The sequence below is a fragment of the Neopsephotus bourkii genome, unplaced genomic scaffold (genome assembly GCF_033783945.1).
Source record: "Neopsephotus bourkii isolate Nb327-2 ecotype Australia unplaced genomic scaffold, CSIRO-AGI_Nbou_v1 NB_788, whole genome shotgun sequence".
Taxonomy (NCBI): Eukaryota; Metazoa; Chordata; class Aves; order Psittaciformes; family Psittacidae; genus Neopsephotus; species Neopsephotus bourkii.
In genome coordinates, this window is record NW_026901284.1 from 219,159 (window position 1) to 241,726 (window position 22,568).

Here is a 22,568-nt window from a genome sequence, read left to right on the forward strand (position 1 = left end):
TGTATCTGGCGATTATTGACATGGTTTCCCATGGAAACCAGGAGAATGTCGTCATAGCACTGAATTTTTCTGATAACTTCAGAGCTTCTGGCTTCTTTTGACCAGATATGACAGAGGAAGAGCCTTAGACATAATTTCCTACAAGCTGTGCAAGACAGATGGTTAGGAAGAGAAGCCAAGCCTCTGGAACAAGCTGTCTCAAGAGCCATGTTGTTAAAATAACCAAGAACATACTCAGGAAAGAAAGCAATGATCGAGTTTTGGGTGCGCTTTGATTGAGGCTCATACCAGCTGCAGCATCAGGAGCCAGTTAGTTACACATGGAAGGAGTTTGACAGGTTTCTGTTCCAGAGATGAAGGAGTCACAGAGTAGCCTTTTTCTCCAAACTTCTGAGACAAACTTCATCAAGAGGGGCAGTTTGGAATCGTGTATCACCTGACTGTTGGTAAAACGCTGCAAACTGAGAAAGACTGAAGTTTCAAAGAGGTGACTTTTATGCCCACAAACTCAGGAACCATAAAAAAAGTTTGTAAACTCCCAGTATATACTGAGGAGTTTGTCAGGGGCAAGTGGTGTCTTCCTCATTTAGTTTTCTTCTGTGATACGGTATTTGCTGTCCCTGTGGCTGTAGAACAAACAGTTATACTATTAGACTTTGATACTGATAAAATTTCTAACACAGTCTAACAGGATATTATCATAAAAGTCCTAGAAAACCTGAGTTTGGCAAAAAATGTTTAAAGATAAGGGTTTATAAAAGGTTTAAAGATAAATAAAGATCCTTGCACCAGGTTTCCACCATAGGAAGTCTTTGCATATCTGAGATCATGAGGAGCAGATTGGGTAAGTGGTACATGTTTTCTCTACAGGCACAAGGGAGAGAGTTAATGACACAGACTAGTGCCTCAAAGCACAGTGTAAGGCACACAGCAAAGGGGAAGCTACGTCTGCTGTTTAACAAATGCTCAGTTCTTACTTGATGCTCCATGTTCATTTTGTGTCACTTTCCAAACTATGATGAACAGCACTATGTATTTTCACTGAGGGAAAGGGCTAATTACCATGGGGAGGGACAAAACCTACTGTGCCAGGAAAGAGCTGTGATCTGTGTTACCAATAGCTCTTCTAATTTGTCTGCAGAAATGGAGAAGTGCTGCAAGAAGAAAAATTCATAGGAAAGGAAAAATATCCACAGTATTGTAACTAATAGTGAGAATGCTCATGGTATTTTGCAATCAGAGACCATGTGGCCCAGCAGCCTTTTCCTTTGGCCTTGCTGCTTGATGCTTTTTTTCTCAGATCTTCATCTGTTCTGCCTGGTACCCTCATGTGTGGTTGTCCAATTCATCATTTCTTTGAATTTCTCCTCCTCTCTCTCTCGCTCTCCACAGCAAGTAAAACTGCTGCATTCTTGCTTTCAAGCTAGTACCTGTGCTAGCAGTTATTCAATCTTTAATTCTCTATAGAATGTAGAATGACTGTCAGGGATGCAGGGCTGAAAATTAATAGGCAGGAGAGCTACACAGTATCTTCTAACCTGTTAATAGTGGTCACAGTTTGCAGTCAGTGTCAAGAATAGAAATGCCTGTATACACTAGCATACCTTGGACCTAAGTATACAAAGAAAAGAAATTTTACTGCAAGCCATAATATACATAATCTATCCACGAGGAGTGCTCTGCTTTTGCCTAAAGTGAAAGCTGTTATGTTTCTTGCAAGAGGGATCAGCTTCTGCTTAAGGACGGTGTTACCTTAATGCTGTACATTGCTGTCATCTGTAAAAAGGGCCTGTCTTCCACTGAACTGTGATGAATGCCTGGCTTCACATATACATTGTAGTTATGAGCATCAGAATTTAATTGTAAAATATGAGGGTTTATTTCTTTTTAGAAGTGCTAAATTATAGAATCATAGAATAGTTAGGGTTGGAAAGGCCTTTCAGATCATCTAGTTCCAACCCCCCTGCCCTGGGCCGGGACACCTCACACGAAACCATCTCACCCAAGGTTCTGTCCAATCTGGCCTTGAGCACCACGAGGGATGGAGCATTGATTTCCTTGAGCAACCCATTCCAGTACCTCACCACCCTTACAGTAAATAACTTCTTCCTTATATCCAATCTAAATTTCCCCTGTTTAAGTTTTAACCCATTACCCCTTGTCCTGTCACTACAGTCCCTAATGAAGAGTCCCTCCCCAGCATCCCTATAGCCTCCCTTCAGATACTGGAAGGCTGCTATGAGGTCTCCACACAGCCTTCTCTTCTCCAGGCTGAACAGCCCCAACTTTCTCAGCCGATCTTCATATGGGAGGTGCTCCAGTCCCCTGATCATCCTCGTGGCCCTCCTCTGGGCTTGTTCCAACAGTTCCATGTTTTTTTTTTATGTTGAGGACACCAGAACTGTACACAATACTCCAAGTGAGGTCTCACAAGATCAGAGCAGAGGGGCAGGATCAGCTCCTTCAACCTACTGGTCACGCTCCTTTTGATGCAGCCCAGGATACGGTTGGCTTTCTGGGCTGCAAGCGCACACTGCCGGCTCATGTTCATTTTCTCATTAACCCAGCACCCCCAAGTCCTTCTCCACAGGGCTGCTCTGAATCTCTTCTCTGCCCAACTTGTAGCTGTGCCTGGGATTGCTCCGACCCAGGTGTAGGACCTTGCACTTGGCAATATTCTCTTAATTCATTATTTTTATACTGGAGAAATAATGAGGAATACAAGTCAAAATCTGTCTATCTTCAGACTGTAACATCCTGTTTTGTGGGTAAAAATTATCTACAATAATGAAGAATAATTAAGATAGCTTAAAAATGTATGCTTTATCCTGTTGATTAGACGCAAGGATTACTTTTTGCTGTAAGGCTTCATGACTACTTTTTAATAAAGCATTAGGTAAGCAAATAATTTTTTAAGTTTTAATTAACCTCAGCTTATTTTTTGCTTATTTACCACTAGAGAAGTGTATTATCTCTTAATACTACTACTTCTTTTTGGGAAGCTTAAATACACTATTTGTGGTACAGTTCTTTGTTGATGTATCTTGCTGGTCACTGCAACAATCAAAGCTATAACATATGCAGGAGAATGAAAAATATGGAATAGAGTGGAAGACAGAGTGGGGAAAATCACAGAAATCTTTGTACTTGCCTGCTCTGGCTGGCATTTGTGGCAGATTAAAGTATTATAGAAAAGGCCCTGTATGCTGCATTAGTGATGTTATTTATTTGACCTAAACAGCCTTTAAGAAGTACTTGCAACCTAGGGAATTTCATCCCATTTAGTGCCTTGGATGGATTCAGAACTGGAAGGGACAGAAATGCAGTAAGAACTGTCATTTTTTTGCTGTCATTTATCTTGAATGGGTGGATGATAACATCTTGATAGTGTGAAAAAAATACATTGAAAAAGTCCTTAGACTGTGGAAACAGCTTTGAAAACACCGAAACAGGTTTGCAGCTGAATGCCAGTTTAGGTACTCCATGAGAGCTCACATTGGGCTTTCTCTGTGAGGAATCATCCTTTTGTTTCTTTTTTTTTATGTAGAATGGCATAATCGAACATGTGATTGGCCCTTAAACTGTACCTAGCAATAACCACAGTGTCAGGAAAGAATGGACATCCTAATGGGAAAAACCGTCAAAATATTTTGCAGTGATCTCATGTTTTGCTCTGTTTCCATTGTTCATCCTTTCTCTGACCACAAATATTAGTTCTAGAAAAAGACCAACTCAAAAACCAGAAAACTGTTTGAGGTGAATGTGGGTATGTAAGGCATTAGTTGTGTATAAGTATGCATCTTAAAAGGTTGTACAGTCCTGGACCTTGCTTTAAAAGCAGGAAAGTCTTGCAAGTTCAAAGCATTCAGAAAAATGCATGAGACACTGCTTTCTGTACACACCACAGTATCTGAGCATGCTAGCTGTTAGGGAAGATGAAACTGGTAATTGTGTCATGTAACAGAGATACTCATAGTGGAGGTTTGGGTTTTTTTGTAGAACTGGAGGATGTTACACTTCTGTTATATACAGTAGTACTTCTTGGTGCCTTTTATGACTCAGCTAGGACTGATGTGATAGGGACTGTGCTGTGGTATATAGAATGCAGACGTTCAAAAGTGTTCCTTTCAACACTACATCTTGCAGACCACAGGATGTGGAGGGTGCTGTTTGTTTTAGATTAGCTGTATGGGAGGGAAAGGATTGGACTGATAGCTTTAATAAATATCTTTTGAGTTTAATTCTTTTGCTGATAGAAGTCCATGTCATGCTTTAAGCGCAGCCAGCAACCCAGAACCATGCAGCCACTCGCTCACTCACCTGCCTTCCTCCCCTGCTCCTGGAGGGATGGAGGAGAATCAAAAGAATGTAACTCCCATGGGTTGAGATAAGAACAGCCCAGTAACTAAGGTATAACACAAAACCACTGCTGCCACCACCAGTAATAATAATGATAAGGGAAATAACAAGGGAAGAGAATACAACTGCTCACCACCCACTGACTGATACCCAGCACAACATGAGCTGCGATCCAACCCTTCCAACCCTACCAACTGGGGTAACTGCCCCAGTTTATATACTGGACATGACGTGCTGTGGTATGGAATACCTCTTTGGCTAGTTTGGGTCAGGTGTCCTGTCTCTGCTTCCTCCCGGCTTCCCTCCTCCCTGGCAGAGCAGGAGACTCACAAAGTCCTTGGTCAGAGTAAACATTACTGAGCAGCAACTAAAAACATTGGTGTTATCAGCGCTGTTCCCAGGCTGAAAGTTAAAACCACAGCACTGCACCAGCTACTAAGAAGGAGAAAAAATGACTGATACTGCTGAACCCAGGACAGTATCCACCCCTTATTTCATACCATTCATGTCATGCTCAGATCCCACATTTTTCAATATACCATCACTCTTGTCTCATATATGTATATACATCCACACACGCAGAAGGAGAGAGAGATATTATTCTTTAGTGCATGGATGAATCCCTATAAAGCTGCTGAGTTCATCCGGTCCATGATGTTGATCTCCATCTCTTGTAACAGTTTTTCAGAGCAGGAGAGGCTGTGTGCAGTGTCGGACTGTTGCCTGCTGATGATACCACAGAACTCATCTGGTTTCACCAAACTTAATTCTTTGTTGGAATGATGGTGGGAATGAAGTCGGGGCTAGTCGATGGCGACCTGAAGACATCTAATTGGTGGGCTATAACAGTGCTACAGCAGGCAACAGCATACAGTTGAGTTCATTGGCTGTTTTCCCCTAAAATCAAATCCCCTCAAGGTACACATCGGATTTCCCCATCTTCCTGCGTTACCCACCAGGTATATTCGGGTCCCTGAGTAAAAGCAATCCCAAGGGTGGGTTTGCCTTTACCTGAAGCAGGAATAACCCAGACTGTCTTCCCCAGAAAACTCTGTATGTGCACCACAGGAACTTTATCCCCTTCTACAGTATGTGAAAGTTCTGAGTGTGCTGGGCCAGCCCTGTTGGCAGATCCTCTGGTGTTGACCAACCAGGCGCCTTTTGGTAAATGTGTATCCCAATATTTGAAAGTCCCAAACACCCACTGCTCTCAGTGTAGTTTTTAACAGCCCATTGTACAGTTTGATTTTCCCAGAGGCTGGTGCATGGTAGGGGATGTGATATACCCACTCAATGCCATGCTCTTTGGCCCAAATATCTATAAGGCTGTTCCAGAAATGAGTCCCATTGTCTGATTCCATTCTCTCTGGGCTGCTGCGTCACCCCAAGATTGTGGGGAATGCTGCAGAAGAAGCTGCACTAGCAGACCTGAACGACAGCATGAACATCCTGATCCTCATCAGCTGCAAATCACGGGAGTCAAGAGGAGTCGAACTTGGAACACCAAGATAATCTCCCAGAACTGTAGACATTGAAACAAAGAAGTTAGTGAAGACAAAAATGTAATGCTGTACACGGGACTTTCCCAGGAACTAATGACAGTCTCCAATGTGGACTGAAGGTACAAAAAGAATGTGTGTTCAAGGAAAATGGAAAGTAATAATGTAGCAGAAAGTGGTAACAGAGAAATGCGCTTATACATCTGAGAACAAATAAATTGTTTAAGCAAAGGCACCTGAACAATAACGTGAGTGGTTGAGAAAAGCATATGATGTTGCAAAAGGTACTAAAAAGAAAATAAGAGATACTAACAATTTCTAACTGCTAGCCAGGGGTCTATAAAAAGCCCGTAGCCTCGCTCAATAAATGATTTTGTTGCATCACAACTGGAGTCCGTGCCTCAGCTGTCACACAAGATTTGTTTCTCAAGGCCCAGGACAGTGTTCCAGGCAGTGGTGTGGGGCACAGCGTATGTTTCCAGCCATCTGGTGTTGCTTTCACCATGGTAAGCACATGGCACTTGCCTTGGCGGGTTGGTGGCAGTGTGATATAATCAATCTGCCAGGCCTCCCCATATTTGTACTTCAACCACCATCCTCCATACCAAAGAGGCTTTAACCTTTTAGCTTGCTTAATTGCAGCATGTTTCACATTTGTGAAAAACCTGGGCATTGTTAGGTCCACCCCTCAATCACGGGCCCATCTATATGTTGTATCGCTGCCCTGATGGCCTGAAGTGTCATGGGCCCACCAGGCCAAAAATAATTCACCCTTATGTTGCCAATCTAAGTCCATCTGAGCCAGTTCAATCTTAGCAGCTTTATCCACTTGTTGGCTGTTCCGGTGTTCCTCAGCGGCCTGACTCTTGGGTACATGAGCACCTACATGGCGTACCTTCACCACCAGGTTCTGCACCTGGACAGTGATATCTTGCCACAGTGCAGCAGCCCAGATGGGTTTACTTCTGCACTGCCAATTGCTCCACTTCAGTTGCTGCAACCACCCCCACAGGGCATTTGCCACCATCCATGAGTCAGCATAGAGATAACGTACTGGCCACTTTTCCTGTTCAGCAATGGGTGAAATGGATGAAGGCCAGCTGGATGGCTTTCACCTCTGCAAACTGACTTGATTCACCCTCTCCTTCAGCAGTTTCTGCAACTTGTCGTCGAGGATTTCATACAGCTGCCTTCCATCTCCGATGCTTTCCCACAATACAGCAGGACCCATCAGTAAACAAGGCATACTGCTTTTCACTTTCTGACAGTTTATTATATGGTGTGGGGCCTCTTCACCACGCATCACCTCCTCCTGTGGTGACATTCCAAAATCTTTGCCCTCTGGTCAGTCCACGGTGACTTCTAGAATGCCTGGATGACTGGGGTTTCCTATTTGAGCTTGTTGTGTAATTGGTGCAGCTCACTTACTCCATGTAGTATCAGTTGCATGGTGTGTACCGGAGATGCCTTTGAACATGCAGCTCAGCATGGGCAACCAGGGTGCCAGGAGGAGCGGTGCTTCAATGCCAACCACTTGTGGAGCAGCTCAAACCCCTTCATAGGCTGCCAGTATCTCTTTTTCAGCTGGGGTATAGCTGGCCTCAGATCCTCTGTATCCCCAACTCCAAAAACCGAGGGTTTCACCTCGAGTTTCCCCTGGAGCTTTCTATCAGAGGCTCCAGGTAGGACCATTCTCTACAGCTGCAGTGTAGAGCACATTTTTCTCCCTTTGAAGGTGCTGGATAGTGTTGAACAGGTCTCTGTAAGCATAGGCCAAGCCCCAGCATGTTGCCATTATTTCTGCCTCTCTGGTATGACCAGGATGACAGCAGACCTCACGTAAGTGTTTTACTAGTTTTTCTGGATATTGCACTTGCTCAGGGGTGAAGTTCCAAAGCACTGGAGGGGACCACTGGCCTAGATGTTTGCCCATACTCTTCCACACCCCTTACCACTCATGAGTGTCCAGCCTCGGGGAAAATCTCTTGGTCCTCCTATGTCGTCATCTAACCCTAGACAAGACCCAAACTCGACTCTGCTTAACTTTTGAGACCAGACGAAATGGTTGTGGGTAAAACACACTCTGTATGTGTGCCATCATGGTGATCCCCATCACAAACAGCAGGCAGGTCTCAAGGGTACCCAAAGGCCATTCAAAACCCTCAGAACTCTCAAATGATGCTGTAAATAGTCTGGCAGGGGGGCTGGGAAGGTAAGGCAATATCTCCTTCACAGGTTAACCACCCGAGAAGGGGAAAAAGATACGTAATTGCTAAACACTTCCATTATATACCTCCGAAAGTATAGAGGTGGTGACCACCCTGGGAACGCAAGCCAGATCAGTTTCATAATTAATGATTCTACTGTATTACAAATCATTACTGTAAAGTACAGCAAAACAAGAATCTTAGCCCAAGGCCCCCAGCTGACAAACACTAACACAGCAAATACCGGCTGCAAGGAAGGTACAACATGCTGAAACTGTGAGATGAAGAGCAACAACTTTGAAAGCCAATAAATCAGCATTGTGATGAGTGACTATTAATCCAAAACAATGAATGCCTATCACAAATAAGATTAGACACACTCTGGTCAGATCTGTCGTTGGCTTAATCCTTTATGCCCCATGTTGGCCGCCATAAAGAACTGTCGTGGTTTAAGCCCAGACGGTAACTCAGAACCATGCAGCTGCTTGCTTGCTCACTCCCCTCCTTCTTCCTCCCCCTGCTCCCGGAGGGATGGGGAGGAGAATCGCAAAAATGTAGCTCCCACGGGCTGAGATAAGAGCAGCCCAGTAACTAAGGTGTAACACAAACCACTGCTGCTACCACCAATAATAATAATGATGAAGGAAAAAACAAAGGAAGAGGACACAACCACTCACCACCCGCTGATCATTACCCAGCCTGACCCGAGCAGTGGTCTGGCACTTCTGGGTAACTGCCCCCAGTTTATATACTGGGCATGACGTGCTGTGGTATGGAATACCTCTTTGGCTAGTTCGGGTCAGGTGTCCTGTCTCTGCTTCCTCCCAGCTTCCCCTCCTCCCTGGCAGAGTGTGAGTCTCACAAAGTCCTTGCTCAGAGTAAACATTACTGAGCAGCAACTAAAAACACTGGTGTTATCAGTGTTGTTCCCAGGCTGAGAGTCAAAACCACAGCACTGCACCAGCTACTAAGAAGGAGAAAAATGGCTGCTGCTGAGCCCAGGACAGTCCATAAGAAAACCAAGGGTACTGGCAGATCACCACATATTTCTGTTGAAGTTAGTTACTAGGGAGAGAGAATTCATCAGTTTTCTCCCTCAGAACATGCTTTGCTGTACTTCAATGAGAAGGTTAGGAGCTAATCCAATAGGCAACTTTTGAATAAGAAGACTTTAGAAAAATGTCATCATCCAGTAGTATTAGCCCTTCAAAGGTAACCTTTCCCTCTGCATGTTTCATTTCAGACACCCTCAAAAGGAAAACTCATATGTCAAATTTCTTATTACCATAACTGCTATTGCCTTTTTAATAAACAGTGTGAAAATACTTTCTAAAATACAAGAAGTTGATCTATCCACTCAGATGAAGAAGTTTGTCATATTAAGCAAATAAAGTTCTCTGATAAATGTTAGACTTTGATGGTGTCTAACCACACACATATTCAGCCAGGATAAATCTCAAAGATATGTGTACATAGAGGAATGGCCCAAGAGTTACCCCATTGCATTGCAGCATTGTCCTGGCTTCAGCAGTAGCAGTCATTTTTCTCCTTCTTAGTAGCTGGTGCAGTGCTGTGTTTTAGGCCCTAAGCCTGAGAACAACGCTGATAACACTGAAGTTTTTAGTTGCTGCTCAGTAATGTTTACTCTGACCAAGGACTTTGTGAATCTTGTGCTCTGCCAGGGAGGACAGGAACCTGGAAGGAAGCAAAGACAGGACAGCTGACCCAAACTAGCCAAAGAGGTGTTCCATACCACAGCACGTCATGCCCAGTATATAAACTGGGGGCAGTTACCTGGAAGGGTGAGATCACTGCTCAGGTAAGACTGAGTATTGATAGGTGGGTGGTGAGAGGTTGTATTCTCTTCCCTTGTTATTTCCCTTATCATTATTATTATTGGTGGTAGCAGCAGTGGTTTGTGTTATACCTTAGTTACTGGACTGTTCTTGTCTCAACCTATGGGAGCTACATTCTTCTGATTCTCCTCCCCATCCCTCTGGGAGCTGGGGGGAGGAAAGGTGCAGAGTGAGCAAGCAGCTGCGTGGTTCTGGGTTGCCGGCTGGGCTTATACCATGACAAGCATTATACGCAGGTTGAGTTTTTCTGTCGCTCAGAAGGTCTTACACTTCTTTCTCTCAGGAAACTGATTTTATATTCAGCACTGCCAAACTGTTAGCCCTGCTGGGGAAAGATCACCTGTGATAACTAGCAGTCCTTCCCACCATGCTGAGGGTCCATGGCTTGCTCAGGACTCCATGCAGGAGTTCGGAGCAGGCAATCTGTGTCTTCAGACTCATACTCTCCAATGCTCCCCACTGTTCCTAACCCTGCACACTACTTGCAGGACTGCTGGTACAGCAGAGACTTCTGTTACTATAACAGCCAGCCAGCCAGGGAAAGCAAAGGATTCATGGACCTTCACCAGCTGATGAACTGGACTTACTATATTTCTCTGCCTTATACACAAATAGAGAGATTTCATGTCGTTAAGGTATTTATAAAGTCTTTGGTTCTCCCTCCCATGACTTCTCTATGTCTAATAGTGCAGAATGTAGTTCACCTCTTTTTAAGCAGAAGCATTTCATAGCAACTGTTTCCTCCACACTAAAGTGTCTGCTTCCATGAAGCTCATGGGAACTGAATTGCCTTTGAGATCTTCACCTTTCTCACAAATCTGAATGAAACTAGCCAATGACTGAAATACATGAAGAAGTCACAGTTAGAAAGGGGACAGGGGCAGGCATCCTCCTGTGTTTCCTGAGGAAATAATGGCAGATTTTTAAAGGAAACAGTGACAACTGAGGTATTTGGGTAATGTGTTTTTTATTGATACCTATTATTTCAACTCTAGTAGATTTCATACTTGCAGGTTGTTTTTTCATTACACCTTGCAAGACTGAGCAAGGTGTAATCAGCAATTACCATTCCACAGGATGCATTTTACTTTTTTTTATAATGAATTCTAACTCAATATACTATCTCCACAGCCCTTTGGTTCATGAAGAAGTACTGCACAAATTGAACTCATCTGTGTGTGTTTTTAATCTTTTGTCCTTATTAATGGATTTATCTTGCTTTCATGTCTCTTGATACAACCTCTGAAAGCAGCAGTCCAACAACTAAGACACACAGTCAGCCTTTAGACTCAGTCTTTGTGCATCTACTAAATGTTCGATCATGAAACCAATGGAGATTTTGCTACCACTGGAGGCAAGACCAGGCCTGTAGAGGCTGTTTAGACAGTGAAACAAACTAGCCTGACCATTAACTCAAGAGGCTCTACAAAATTGAAGAGAATATAGACTCCAGTAGGAATAAGGCAGATCAGTTAAAGGGGATTGGGAAATACAGACCTCATGGAAACAAGACAAGTGACTGTGTCATGCAGAAATGGAAATGTCCCCTTCTCACTTTCCTATCCCATCATACATCTCTCTCTTTTGTATTTGCTCCCTGATCTTTTCTGCCTGTATGTACAAGATAATCATCACTGTTGTGGTTTCAGCTGGGACAGTCATTTTTCTTCCTAGTACCTGGTACAGTGCTGTGTTTTGGTTTTAGTCTGAGAATGATGTTGATAACACAGTGACATCTTCAGTTGTTGCTAAGTAGTTTTTCAACTTCAGTCAAGGACTTCTCAGCTTTTCATGCTCTGACGGCAAGTGGACTTGAGAGCTCAAGGTGTTTGGAGGGGACACAGTCAGGACAGCTGACACAAACTGGCCAAAGGATGATGCCATGCTACTTATATAAACTATGGGGAAGGATGGCTGGGGGCCACTGGTCAGGAACCGGTTGGGCAAGTGGTGAGCAATTGCATTGTGCATCACTTGCTGTGTATATTGTAATTCTGTTATCATTGTTACTATCTTCTTCATTTTCTGTCCCATTAAACTGCCTGCATTTCAACCCACAGGCTTTCTCACTTTTACTCTTTCAATTCTCATCCCCATCCTACTGAGGGCAATGAGAAGGTGATTGGGGGGAGGTGGGGTTTAGTTGCTGGCTGAGGTTAAACCAAGCCAGTCACTCAAGTGACGGAGCTGTGCTGTCTGTGGCTTTGATCTGAGGGCTTTAGAGAACCCCATCATTGAGGTTTCCTGCCTGAACTTTTCTGCATTGTTCTCCAGACAAAGGCACTGAAGGTAAAATAAATAGATTGTTCTTCAGAGCTACTCAAAGGGCATTTCCCACCCCTTCCCCTTCTGTGAATCCTATGATTCTTAGTATTGCCCTTCACCCAGATAATGTCCCACAGTTAGGGGAACTCACAGTCCTTTTTCAGCCTCAAGGTCTGAACATAGTTTTTTTTCATGACAGGAACGCCTTCCTTCAGACACAGTCATCTAAAAAGACTGGCGATTATGGATATGCACAATGTATTGCTTTGTGTAGGTGTCTCTGGAATGGGAGATCATCTTTCCCCATGGGTTCTCAGCCATGCTGCTGTGAATAGAAAACTGAAATGCATCGGTGTATGTGGTATCAAATTAACGAGAAATCTGTAGGACTGCTATGGTTGAGAGATATCACCTAACTTAAATCAATTTTAGCAGTGGGAGCTCTGTAATTTAGCATATGTTGCACATAAAAAAGAAAATCATGGTTTCCAGCATAATTTGATTTTTAAGACGTAAAAATTATCTCAGCCCAATAATGCACATGGAAAACAGGTGTTTTGTTTCTGATTTTCATCCTGTGTTAGCGGCCAGGTCCCGGTTAGTAGCGTATAAGGTCAGAAAGATGTTAATGGACCAGCTAATGCAAGGGAACTAGGTTTTTCTCTCCCATAGGTTTCTGTATGTCTTCCTGTCATTGTTCAGACAGAGCAAACACCTTATGCCAGAAGAGGGTTTTGCCCTAAAGCAAATACTCAGAACTGGTAAAAATGAGCCTCTCTGTAGGATGAGGTTCAGCAGAACAAAACATTTGATTAACCATTTCACAGGCTGGAGGTCAGAAGCAGATGAGGAGCTGTAACATCAGGAGTAAACTGTGCTACTACTCACAGGTTGGAAAAAAAATAGGTGCACAAGACAATTACACCAGGAAAACACTTAGGTCTACAGCAGTCTGATGAAGTTAATACATGGAAGCAATGCATAAACACTGAACACCTGAAAATTGCAGCATAAGTGATATTCTTGCAGTGTGTGTGAAACAAGCTGTCAGTTGGTGTGAAACTACATCATGTTTTCTTTCTTTATATGTCACAAGGAAGGACATTACGGATTTTGACTGTGGAGGAGAACAGCTGCAGGAACGCTAAGAGAAAGCTGTATTTGGAACAAGGACAGGAGGAAATGTACTACCCTGCTTACTGTACCTGCGTTGGCTGCATATTGCTCTCCCTCGCATTAGGGGTTTGATTATTATCTCTTTGTTGTCAGCAAGGACAATTGCCTGCAAACATTCCTGCTGCTGGGCACTTTGGCATTGATGCAATTCCAAAAAAAATGAGAGCTTCAATAAAAATAATAGGCTATTAATCCAGATAATAACTGGTGTACTGTGCACCAAGGACACGACCTGTTTGTGTTGCAGTCCACTTACCTCCTCTGCACAACTAGTGCCTCTCTGGGAGATAAATCACTGTGCCCACCTCTCCCTAATGCAGTCTGTGGCAGAGCCGGTGTCTGGCAGGTTTGCTCCTTCCCGGAAGTGTCCGCTTACAAGTTCTTCTGCACTGGGGCCTGTGACTTCAGCTGTACTAGAAAAGCTGGAGCAGGTGCCAAAGCATGTATGCCAATATACTGGCATACATACATGCCAATGTATGCATGCCAATGCATTCTTTCTATTTGCCTTCTGTAAGCCCGGAGTGGTAGAGCTGACCAGGGCAGGTGCAGCAGTGGGTACACGTACGTAGTGTTACCTTTCCTTTGGCATCCAGTCTTTGGCACAAACCCACTGTGAGATGACTGAGGATGCCCTATTGTACCAGCTGCTCTTTGCTTCCTTCATGATGCGTGATGGTGCCTACAGAGCAGACCCTCATTGCTGTTCTTTTTGGCTGCCAAGTGATAACAGAAACAGCTAAAAGCAGTGCCCATTGTGCTGCCGGCTGGGGAAAACTGACCTCACCTGAATGCTGAAGGAGCTGAAGGAGCTCTTTTCCATACAAATAAAACTTCAGAGAGAGAACCTGACTTATGCCAAGACAGATTCATTCCCGTTTAGCCAGGGCTGTGGATTTACTTCTAGATAGGGTTCCTTCCCACTGCCCAAGTCTTATGAGGTGTGAAAAAAGGCCTGAGCCCTTCATGCTCTGACAATTGCCTGTCTCCACTTGATGGGGTACCCCTTGTGACTGCATTTATCTTGGATGCTGGGCAGTGTTGGGAGCAGAGAGGACAGCAGTGTGTAGGGCCCCAAAGCAGCATAAATGGGGCTGAGGACAGGGCAGGTTTAGCTCTACCATGCTTGGTCTTGTCCTTCTGAGGACACAACACCTTGGCAGGTTTTAAAAAGGTTTATAGCAGAATAGGTGTTATTGGTGGGGAGAGGTTGTCCAGGAAATACGATTTTGTGAAAAATTGTTTATTAGTAATAATGAACCCTAAGGAATTCTCATTGAAAGCATGCTAAGGCACATGAAAAACAACAAGGGGGTTGGTGACAGCCAGCATGGCTTCACTAAGGGGAAATCCTGCATGACCAATTCGGTGGTCTTCTATGATGAGGCCATGGAACTGATGAACAGGGGTACAGCAGTTGATGTCATCTACCTGGACTTGTGTAAAGTGTTCGATACTGTCACACAACGACATCCTTGTCTCTAAATTGGAGAGGCATCAATTTGATAGATGGACCATTCAGTGGACAAAGAACTGGCTGGATGGCCACACACAAAGAGTTGTGGTCAATGGCTTAATGTTCAGCTGGAAACCAGTAACGAGTGGTGTCCCTCAGGGATCTGTGTTGGGACTGATCCTATTCAATATCCTTGTCGCTGACATGGACAGTGGGATTGAGTGTGCCCTCAGCAAGTTTGCCGATGACACCAAGCTGTGTGGTTCGGTTGATACGCTGGAGGGAAGGAATGCCATCCAGAGGGACCTTGACACACTTGTGAGGTGGGCTGATGCCAACCTTATGAAGTTTAACCATGCCAAGTGCAAGGTCCTACACCTGGGTCGGAGCAATCCCAGGCACAGCTACAGGCTGGGCAGAGAAGAGATTCAGAGCAGCCCTTCAGAGAAGGAGTTGGGGGTGCTGGTTGATGAGAAAATGAACATGAGCCGGCTTCAGTGTGCGCTTGCAGCCCAGAAAGCCAACCGTATCCTGGGCTGCATCAAAAGGAGCGTGACCAGCAGGTCAAAGGAGCTGATCCTGCCCCTTTATTCTGCTCTCATGAGACCTCACTTGGAGTATTGTGTGCAGCTCTGGTGTCCTCAACATAAAAAGGACATGGAACTGTTGGAACAAATCCAGAGGAAGGCCATGAGGATGATCAGGGGACTGGAGCACCTCCCGTATGAAGATAGGCTGAGAAAGTTGGTGCTGTTCAGCCTGGAGTAGGCTGCGTGGAGACCCCATAGCAGCCTTCCAGTATCTGAAGGGGGGCTATAGGGATGCTGGGGATGGACTTTTCATTAGGGACTGTAGTGATAGGACAAGGGGTAATGGGTTAAAACTTAAACAGGGGAAGTTTAGATTGGATATAAGGAAGCAACCTCTTTACTGTGAGGGTGGTGAGGCAATGGAATGGGTTGCTCAAGGAAAGTTGTGAATTCTCCATCCCTGGCAGAATTCAAGGCCAGGCTGGACAGAGTCTTGGGTGACATGGTTTAGCATGAGGTGTCAGGGGGGTTGGAACTAGATGATCTTAAGGTCTTTTCCAATCCTAACCATTCTATGTTTCTATGAATTTCTGTTTTTCAGTCAGTTTCCAGTATAGGCTTTCCTGAAAATCATTATTTTGAGTGGGAAGTAAAATAGATTTTAGGAATTTTTTTTTTTTAAATGTAAGGTATAAAATATATCATAAAATAGATTTACTAACACTTTTGACAGATGTTCAAACGCTGAACAATATAGCATGTTCGCCTGGAAGGAGCTGTTTCAAATATCCAAAAAAGTTTTTCTTGCATATTGTAAGATACTAAATCAAGTTCTGTGGAGCTAGTTTTGTCTAGCAGTATCTCATAGCATCTCTTTTTTAATTGTTGATAAACACCCCAGCTATAACTACTTGTAAAAGAAAAAGTAATAGTAAATGAATGTAAGTTTGTTTTTTTTTCATTTGTTTTTTCAAGCCCTACAGATAAGGCAGTGAAGTACTTGCTTGTGGAAGGGGAAATATGTGGCAAGGAAATGTGCCATCACTGCCCCAGGCAGGAGTGCAGAGGGTATTTAATATATTTTCTCCTTCCCTTGCTCATACCAGTCACGTGCCACCAAGGCCTGCTGTGGTAATGAAGGATTTTAAACCCTCTATTTGACAGTGGCTGCAGTAGAGGCAGGGATCAACTGTTGCCAAACAGCAGGGTAAGACAACACACACCCAAAGAGCACAGCTGTCAACACCTCTGTCTGTGCGTGCGTATTCACTTCTGATATAAAGCTTAACACAGTCTTTACTTCAAACATTCCACCTCCAATCTAAATTTTAAAGCATCCCAGATGTGCCTCTGTGACTTGTAGCATACACCAACTTTGGTTTTTGTAGCATGTGCCTGACCTTGTTGCTTGTCCCATTTTGCAGACATGAATGTCTCAAGACAATTACCATTGTCAACTCTTCATCTATTTGTAAAGTTTTTTTGTTTTGGTTGGAGTTTTTTGTGGGTTGGTTTTTTTTTTTTTTTTTGGTGGGTTGTGGTTTAAAGCTCTATTATATTTAAAGAAGAATGAATAAACTCTGTCCTGAGGTCACACCTTTAGGGTCAGCACAATGCCTCATAAAAAATGTCATGATTCACCATGGATGATGACTTCCTGGGGTTAGTATGGAAGAAACAGTAATGTCTATTGCAACCTTTTATAACTTGTGAAGATGGAAAGTTCAGGTGATTAGTGGAAAATTTTAACATTACTAATCTTATTTTGCTGTTATTTATTGAAGATCATTATTTTGTTTAAAATAATCATTCATCCAATGGCAGATTAAGAAAAAGCCAAACATGTTAGAGCTGGCAAGGATGACAGACTGTGCAGCCTGAAGATTAAATGGGAAGGTGCCAAACTAAAGAATGGCATTCAAAACAACCTGTGAGCAAATGTATCAGTAAAGAAATTTGGGGGAAATTGGCTCAAACAGGACCACAGGCCTCCACACATACACAGCTCCAGGAAGTTGTCTTGTGGATTCACATTTGGCTACAGATGAAAAAACCTGTTTAAATTTTAAGATTACTGGAACACAGGCGTTTTCCTTACTCTGTGTATGCACAGCACATAGCACAGTGACATGGCAAGAGGCAGTTAGTGCTGCTTGAACACTTACACTGAAAAGTAGCACTGCACATCCTCATTCAAGCCAGAGCAGGTAGTTAAAATACTATTTTCACAGCCATAGCAAGTCCAAGAAAATTAAGAGAGAAGGTACCAAGCAAAATTACACACTGTTAAGTCTTTTTATTAGTATTTATTCTTATCACTATTACTCAAACAACTCAGTTACATAGTGTTCTATATGGAGAGCTCTGTATCAGTATCATAAGGTGAGAAAGTATACACACCACAGAGAAATATTCTGTAGATACAGTGAAGTAAAACCTTTGACAGAAGGGATTATTTCTGAAAGCCTATGTACAAATAAAGGTAACTTTCATACTATATACAAACTTACATTCAGAGAATATACTGATTCAGAGATACAAGAGTTTCATTTAGTGAATGGTGATCCATACACATAAACACATGAGAAGAAAACCTGTAATTTTCAGGGGATTGCCCGGACTGGCTTCCATGGCAGTGTTTCTTTTTTGAGTTTGAAACGAGTAGGATGGTGGACTTACTCAGAGTTTTCTTACAGTAACTTGGGAGATAAAAGAGTATGAAAATTACTAATTGGAGCAAGCTAAAAAAGCCTTTTTATAAAAATAGCCTCTGATTGTCAGTTACAACACACTACTATTATTTTCACATTACAATATAGTGGCCTGATCTTGCCATCTTAAGAGACAGAAATAATTTCTGTTCATGTGAGTCAGCTCCTCAGTGTCAGGATTCAAAAATCAAACCTGTGTAAAAGAAATCTTGATAATGCAAATGAACACAAAAGCAAGCAAACCCCCTTTGGCATTACTTAATTTTTATGAGGGATTGAAAGAAATGGCTAATTTCTGTTGGACACCCTGACCCTGAAAACTTCAACTCTTTCGTAAAACAGATATGACAGAAGTAACTCATGTCTTATAAACATACTAAAATATGAGTATCTTCCTTTACTGTGATCTCAGTCGGAGAAAACATTAGAGTAACAGCATAATTTAATTGCTTCATTGGGCCTGACTCTGCAAGCATTATTTTCCCTCTTCTAGGGTGAACAAGGATTGATCCCCAGCTGCAAAGGCAGTGTGCAGCATTTTGTACAGTCCCACAAGGAAGCTCAAGAGTATGAGCAAATTCACCAACTTACTCACAGCTTCACTAAGGCAAAACCAGATCCTTCTTAACTGAACACTTATTTGACATTATTTTACATTATACCTTAACATGTATGTGAAATTGATTTTTTACTTTAAAATTAATGATCCCCTTATTTAGAAACCCCATACTAATCTTCTGGGTTTTTTATGGCTTCTTTTTGCCTTAAGACAACTATGTGACATAAAATATAAAAAAAAAAAAAAAAATAAAAAAAAAAAACAACCCACAGTAAAGTGCAAGATCTTTAAAAACAAAAAATTTGTTTGGATTAGCTTTGTGTTTTTCATGAGCAGTGAATTCATAATAAATCCACATGAGAGTTCATTTACCAATCTCAAATTATATTATTTCTTATTCAATCCGGTCCTGGGCCACTTATTGCTCCTGTAGGAATGATGCGACCAGTTGTGTGTCTCAGCTACTCATGCTTGAAGTGGCTTCTAGGCTGGGGCTTACCTGGCTGGCTGGGAGCAAGGGCCATGCTAATGTGGTTATGTGGCTTTTGGAGAACACATGGCTTACATCCAGCCAGGCAAGAGCATGGGCAGGAGAAGATGCAAACTATCATCTGCACCCATCCAGGCAGATAAGTCCCCAGATGCCACACACTGAACTAGCAACAGCAGATCCACAGGATGACTTGTCTGGACTACAGCACTGTGATCCATGTATGACCTCTGTGTCTGATGAGGGCACTGAATTGGGTAACTTCAACCTGGAAAAATTACTCTCCCAGTCCTGATGTAAATGACAGACAGATATCTCAATACTGATATTCTTGTAACCGATGGCAACAGATCCAAGATCATTTTAACATCAATCAGAAGTGTTGTAGGGCTGGAGCAGGATTCTTCTCCACACTGCCGAGTGCAGGCTATCCCATTTGCTAATCTCAAAATCACTTTTTCTAGCTGCAAGTTATTGCACTAAACTTCCCAGGAACAGCAGGAAAACAAGAATCACCTACTTAAAGGAACTAAGTATGCCTCTTTCTCAGTTAGTTGTGTGATTGTTATTTACAAGAGGTAAAATGGTTTCCAAGAATACAAGTGAATTTTTCTGTTTGCTCATAGATCCCAGGACAATTATGCTTGTTAAGCAAATGCATTTACGAAATATGGACTCCTATAATAAAAATCTGTATCTTCCCAAGTCAATGGCTGAAATCTTTGGGATTTCAGTGGGCCAGTTGTTGGAGAAGGGATTATTTCTTTGCTATAAATTAAATAAATGTACTGATACAGATTCATGTTTGATTCAAAACATAATTTATATGGACCACAAATTGCTATCTTAAGGAATTACTGCTGAAAGAAGAATAATAAAAAAATGTTGTATATCCCCGTTTTCGTAAAACACATAATGAAAGACAACCAGAGAAATAATCCCTTAAAAAACACCCGAACACTAAGAATATTTCTAAGCATCTACTAATTTTATACAGTACTTGGATTAATCACATTTAACCTACTGCAGTATGGACCTTCATATCTGCACACAACCATACCATAAGTGACAACGACCATAAACTACTTCAGAGTAGCATATTAGGAAATTTCAAGGTAGATTCATCACCATTACGAACACCAAAGGACATCTAAGTAAGCTGCATTGTCACGCACCGTGCTTTATGCTTCATGGTTATGCAGAAAGCCACATCAATGGAATGAATAAGCAGAGGCATACAGACTCAGAGAGCCTGTCTGCACTACAAGCACTAGCTTTCAGTAAAGTAGTTAATCTAAACTATACTGAGCCTTGCTGAAAGATTTTGCCATGTCTATGTAAGAACCCTGTTCTTGAGGAGATCACCTTCTTACCACTCTCTTTATCACACTTTTATAGCATTTACCCTACAGATTTGACCATGGTGGCTTCTGGAGAGAGAAGTCAGGGTGGCAGGGTGGCTTATTTTTACTTTTTTTTTTAGTGGAAAACTGTGAGTACTCTTCAAACTCCAGTGGTATTTTGTGCAGCTGGGGCTATTTTCTTCGTTAATTCCAATGAAGTTAGTGCAGCAAATCTTTAATTGCAATCTGGCCCACGATCCTACCCAAATGCTACAGGAAATCCCTTCCAAAAACAATGTCTGAAATTGGTTCTCTGCAGGCGTTACGGTGTCACAGAGTTGGCTGTTTAACCTGATTTTGCATTTTATCTTACTTGCTGTGTTGCCAGTCTGGTGTTGCTGGCCGTAAAGTCATGAAAAAACCCCAAACCAAACCAAACCCCACCCCCCCCAAGAAAAAAACCAAACCCCAAAACCAAAAAACAAACAGAAAACCAACCAACCAGAAAAAAACCCTCAACAAAACAAAACAAAACAAAAAAAAAAAAACCCAAAAAACCAAAAATCAAACCAACCAACAAACCAAAAACCCAACAGAAAAAAGAGTAATGCACTGAACAGAGCTCTACTCTTGCCCTTCCCTGTTTTCTTGATTTGAAATGTCAGGCCAGTGAATCTGGACATCTTAGTTTATCGTAAGCACCCACATACACAGAACTATCACGGTCCAGCACATGCTCTTTTAGTTTTCTTTGTCTTGTTCTGCCCACTTGGGAAAGGATCACCTGTTTTGAGCTCTGTCATCTGAAATAAAAGCATCTGGTGACTCCTCTAAAACAGATTATACTGTGGAGTCAGCTCTGTATTTTTGGGACACTTGTTCCATTTGAGGTCGGAATTTGGATTAGAGCTGGTTTTGCAATATTGCTGTTTTAGTCAGTAGAGGGCACTGTAGATACACATAGAGAGAGGTGTGGATGTATACACACCTCCCCTAAGTCTTCCCATCGTGTACTCCCGCAGAAACAAATGTTAAGGGGTGGACAGCACAATCGTTAAGACACGTAAGGATTCTGGAGCAATGAAGGTTCTTAAATACATTGCCAAATTTTTGCTCACAATGAGAGAAGCTCACAGTAACACGCACTAAGAAGCAAGAGTTGTTGCAAACGTATGGTTAAGATCAAATACTGATTCTGAATGTAACTAGGCCTTGATACCTCAGGACAAGACATGAGTAGCAGACTTTGTAACTCCTAGTTTTCTTGCTATATTACTTTATTTTTTTTTATGATACCACATTATATTAACAATTTAGTAATTTTATTATGTATTTTTTTAGTTTACTGTTGTTTTCTGTCAAGTCCTCATCTAACCAGATAATGTTACAAACAAACACATATAACAGGAAAACAGTAAAGGACAAAGGAGATGAGTGAGAAGCAAACAGCATGGAACACACAAAACCAGACACGACAAAATGTGCTGAGCCTTCTGTTACACAGCTGTGAGCATGGCATTGCCATTGTGAGCACAATATGAATACAAAGCAATGCTGAATCAGGTCACAGAAATGTGCTAAAATTTCATGAACTCTGAACTGCACAGATAACTTGAACAAACAAGTAACGATTATCACAAATATTTTCATAACATCAGTTTCAGTCCTCCTTTTTTCTGTTGTTGTTTTTTTTTTTTTAATCATCCAAACATACAGGAAAGATAAACACTTAGTTGCTTTCTCTCTCCTTACTTTTTGTGTTCTAGGTTGGGACCTTCTCCTTCTCTCAGGATTTCAGTAAAATAATACTGTATTTTCACTCCTTCCTTGGCTTCTTCAGACACTCACACTTTCAGCAATACTGAAAAATAATTACGTATATTTCCTGCAGTTCCACTATATTTAAATTGTTAGTTTCTCCTACCTAGTTTCAAGATTTATAAGAGCAAATATGAACTGCTCCAGCTATGTACATCAGCTGGGAATCTCTTCCAGCAATAGCTATAGGTAGCTGTGAAGGTCCTTACACTCCAAATAATAGCGAAAGCCTGTAAAATACATATCTACTTCAGCAATTAAGCTGTCACTTTTCAACTACTTCTATTTTCTGTATGAAG

The 22,568-nt window shown here is 42.3% G+C and overlaps 1 protein-coding gene across 1 annotated transcript in view; it reads left to right on the forward strand.

Annotated features, from left to right (window-relative positions):
* The window catches only part of ACER2 (alkaline ceramidase 2), a 58,122-nt gene extending 41,481 nt beyond the window's left edge, over positions 1–16,641 (forward strand). The window contains exon 6 of the mRNA XM_061355285.1: positions 16,513–16,641. Within this exon, the coding sequence (XP_061211269.1) occupies positions 16,513–16,624 (112 nt within the window). The 3' untranslated portion in view covers positions 16,625–16,641. The remainder of the gene's footprint in view (positions 1–16,512) is intronic.
* The last annotated feature ends 5,927 nt before the right edge of the window (positions 16,642–22,568 follow it).